A 3,917-nucleotide genomic window follows, 5' to 3' on the forward strand; every position below is an offset into this window, starting at 1 on the left:
CATGCAAGTGTGTGTCTGAGAGAGAGAACTGGAGCGAGTCAGTATTTGCGACCAGGCTTCTTCCTGCTGCCTTTTCAATCACAAGTTGCTGGGTTACATTTTAAAGCCATCCTGACTCCCTGCTGGACACCAGTACAGGAAACAGAGGCTGGCCAAGGCTCACTGATAAATGGGCCGACATGCCGAGAGGACAGTCCCTGGGCTATCAGACATGCAGTTCATGTTCCAGCATTTGGTTAAAGTTTGTTTTGCTCAAATTTACTTTCGTGTGTATACTGCAGCTTCAGTTTCCTTGATAGTCGGTACCATAAACAGACACTTGTGCAGAAGTCTGCCCACAAAACTCTAATTGAATCAAATGAACTGCACCAGCTATGCTGTTTTGTTTTGTGTTGCCCACTGACTGAGAGCAACATTACGTGCAGGACATACAGATAACCACTTTGTCTTTGTGAAACCTGATTACAATGCCAAGGTACATGGAACAAGCGTTGAAGACCATCAGTTTGGGCAGGAAACAGAAAAGACTGTTGCTCTTTGTCAATGTTTGTGGAAAATGTGCTTATTTATTCGGCTGAAGGATTAATGGCGGCGCCTTTGATGATTGCTTCAGGTTTCTCTGTGCAGAAGATGGAAAATATTTATGTAGCCCATAGAGACAACTCCAATAAAGCGCACACACAGAGTTGATTATTGTGAGACTATGTTTGTCGGGATAGATACAGCAGCTTAATTTTACTAATGAAATGGAACATGCGTCAATTATTGTCTTCGGTGAGGAGCAAGACAACTTTCACTAATTTATAGTTCATTCATAAAGAAAGAAAGAAAGAAAGAAAGAAAGAAAGAAAGAAAGAAAGAAAGAAAGAAAGAAAGAAAGAAAGAAAGAAAGAAAGAAAGAATGAAAGAAAGAAAGAAAACAGGTCACGGCTTGATTGGACTTGATTTAAAACAAGACTTTTTTTTTATTTTTTTTTAGCACAATTTGAATATTTGAAAAGAAGACAAAGTTAAACTATTATTGATCACTGCAGGTTCAGTATTGAAATTTAAAAGCTACTCAAACACTTCAATACTGCAGCAAAGTAGTTATTTATGCAGAGACAGATTATATCGTGACGATGTTTATTTTTCCCACAAGGCTTGGAGCCTCACCTGGAGTATCATCGCTGTTCACTTTCTCATTTCAAACATTCGCCCAGTTAAAGCAAAATAACCAAAAAGCAAATAACGGTGCATAACAAACCCATAATATAAAATAACATTACATAATGAAAGGCTATTGGATTTTGACTATTGGTGACAACAATGATATGAACGTTCATGTGGGGAAGACATGCAGGTATAAAGCAATGGGGGCTCACACAAGGTCACTGCAGGACGGAGATCACCTGACTTGCACAAGGTCCCCTTTCTCTCCAAATGCGATGCAAAATGTCTCCACACAGCAATCAAAGATGCAGGCTGCCCTCACGCCCACGGCTGCTTGACCAGCAACCTGTGGAGCTGCAGATAGCTGCAGCTGAGGGACTTTATCTGCAAAACAACTAACCGCAAGGAAACTTGAAGAAATAATGATTACCACTTGTATCACATGTGTGGCTTGTTGTTGTTTGCTTTCTTCTTTCTTAATACGTGGAAGAGTTTTCTGAAAGAAATGCTGATTAATTTTAAAGATTTAATCACTGATCAGTATTTCATTGAGGGACATGTTTAGATGCTTATTCAAGAACTAACTGATTGATGATTTTGTTCATTTTTTAGTTTTAAAGTAAGTGATTACTCATGCGTGCCGGCTGTATTTAAATAGCCTGTCTCAATGATGATGTGCTACGGTAGAACTATTGAGTATGACGCACATAGAGCAGCAGATGGTGCGATGGTGTGCAGCCCCCACCCTGCCCTGCCGGCTGTCTGATAACACAGAGGAGGGGATCAACAAACCCACGGAGCCCCAAAACCATTACAAGTCGCTGTCTTCAGACAGCAGGGAGATTACTCCATATCTTAATACTTATTATTCTTATTTTTGGTTTGTGGAGCAATACAATGGTAGATTAGATGAAGTCTTTGTTGCCCATGAAGACATCTGAAAGTCCTTCTGGATAAGTAGTGGCAGTCGATCCTCTGGTGCTGAGTGCAATGCTGTCAAAGAAGGAGAAAGCGCTCATCAAAGGAATATGGGAGAAGCTGACTCCTGTGGCCGAATACATTGGATCACAGGCACTTAATAGGTAGGTACTGTTTAACAGCTAACAAATCAAACGTAAAATTACTTTGTGTCACTGACATATGATTACCTCTAAGAATATACAGTTTGCATGCCAGTAGTGGCTTTTGGGCAATGCCAAATGTTTGCATATTTGTGGATTTAGTCTGATATATGGATGGATGGATGGATGGATGGATCTGGATATATGTATCATCAATGAAGGATAGAGAAAAGAGATAATTGGCTGCATCAGTCTCTCATCTTTTATGTCTCTTTGATTTCCTTCACCCATATGGAGCACTCAGGCACCAAATCCATCCAAGTTCAGTCAATTTGAGTGTCCTTCCTCCTTCGCAGGATGTTTGTCTCATATCCAGGCACCAAGACTTACTTTTCCCACTTGGACATCAGTCCTGGATCTGCCCACCTGTTCACTCATGGGAAGAAGATTGTCCTGGCCATCGCAGAGGGAGCCAAAGACATCAGCCAGCTAATGGTCACCCTGGCCCCTCTGCAGACTATACACGCCTACCAGCTCCGGATAGACCCAACCAACTTCAAGGTGGCTACGGAATGTCAGGAAGGAGCACCTGCAAAAGGGAAATTCCCTCACAAAGTTGTCCACGGAGAATCTGTTACTTGTGCAGTACACATGTAGAAAATGTGAAGACGTCTGTAGATATACTCAGAAGAAATGCTGCGATTATATGCTGAAACTATTCCAAATGTCACATGAAGTTGGAATTGATATCTAGAGCAATACATTTTGAATGAATCATCTTAACACATATGATTGTAAATAAAGTGTCTATTGTAGCCGCAATAGGTTCAGAGTAAAATAGGTTTTGAAGCACATATAGCTATATACATGCACATTACACCTACTCTATTTTTTGGTGTGTGAAAAGTATAGAAAAATATAATTTTGCCATTAATCAAATCCTACAGAGACAGTTACTCAGCAAGACCTAATCTAACTCTTCTTCTTTCAGTGATTCCCTGCATATTTAAAACACTTTTTTTCAGGTGACACAATGTACAAATCAGTTTGCTTTCTGGAGGTAAAACAGTCACATGTCGTTTTATACCTTCATGCTTCAGAATAATTTGTTGATGAAAAAGAATTGTTTTTTTTTATCTATCCACAGCTGTTGTCACACTGTTTGCTGGTCACCCTGGCTGTCTACATGGGAGAAGACTTCACTCCGGTTGCACATGCTGCGATGGACAAGTACCTGTCAGCTTTCGCGGCTGTGCTCGCCGAGAAGTACAGATGAGACTCAACTGCATTGTTCCTGGGGCTTTATTGAGACAATCCTCACGTGACACTTATATATCCATGCTTGTCTGTTTGTATGTTTATCTAGTGATATAATGTCTTGTTTTGTAATCATGAAAATATATCCTTCACATTGACATCCATCTCCATGTCTGTTTGTGTATTGTAGATAAAAAGAACTCATATTAACACTCACTAAAACACATAAACTCACATACTACACCACAACCTATTTACTGCAGCAGGGCCACCTTCTGTTAAAGTTGTAATATAGCAAGTAGGGAATTCCCAACTTTGCAAGAAAACACATTTTTCAACAGATATATTAAGAAAAAAAAACCCTTATATCATGTGAATGTGTTTATTACAGGGGAATATCAACTGTACAATTTTACATGCTATATTAGGGGTGTCAAACACATTTTA

The 3,917-nt window shown here is 39.8% G+C and overlaps 1 protein-coding gene across 1 annotated transcript; it reads left to right on the forward strand.

The window, feature by feature from the left end:
• The first annotated feature begins 1,983 nt into the window (after positions 1-1,983).
• On the forward strand, positions 1,984-3,628 carry hbae4 (hemoglobin alpha embryonic-4). Its single transcript, XM_080517557.1, has 3 exons — positions 1,984-2,234; positions 2,570-2,774; positions 3,361-3,628. Exons 1-3 carry the CDS (start codon positions 2,143-2,145, stop codon positions 3,487-3,489), a joined length of 426 nt encoding a protein of 141 aa, XP_080373683.1. The 5' UTR covers positions 1,984-2,142; the 3' UTR covers positions 3,490-3,628.
• The last annotated feature ends 289 nt before the right edge of the window (positions 3,629-3,917 follow it).

The sequence above is a fragment of the Blennius ocellaris genome, assembly GCF_963422515.1.
Source record: "Blennius ocellaris genome assembly, chromosome: 21".
Lineage (NCBI taxonomy): Eukaryota > Metazoa > Chordata > Actinopteri > Blenniiformes > Blenniidae > Blennius > Blennius ocellaris.

What these genes read in the sequence shown, in the direction of transcription:
- hbae4 (XM_080517557.1), top strand. Translation starts at nt 2,143, where the DNA reads ATGCTGTCAAAGAAGGAGAAAGCGCTCATCAAAGGAATATGGGAGAAG. An exon ending in GGATCACAGGCACTTAATAG is followed by an intron (nt 2,235 to 2,569) that starts GTAGGTACTGTT and finishes CCTCCTTCGCAG; the next exon opens with GATGTTTGTCTCATATCCAG. An exon ending in TAGACCCAACCAACTTCAAG is followed by an intron (nt 2,775 to 3,360) that starts GTGGCTACGGAA and finishes ATCTATCCACAG; the next exon opens with CTGTTGTCACACTGTTTGCT.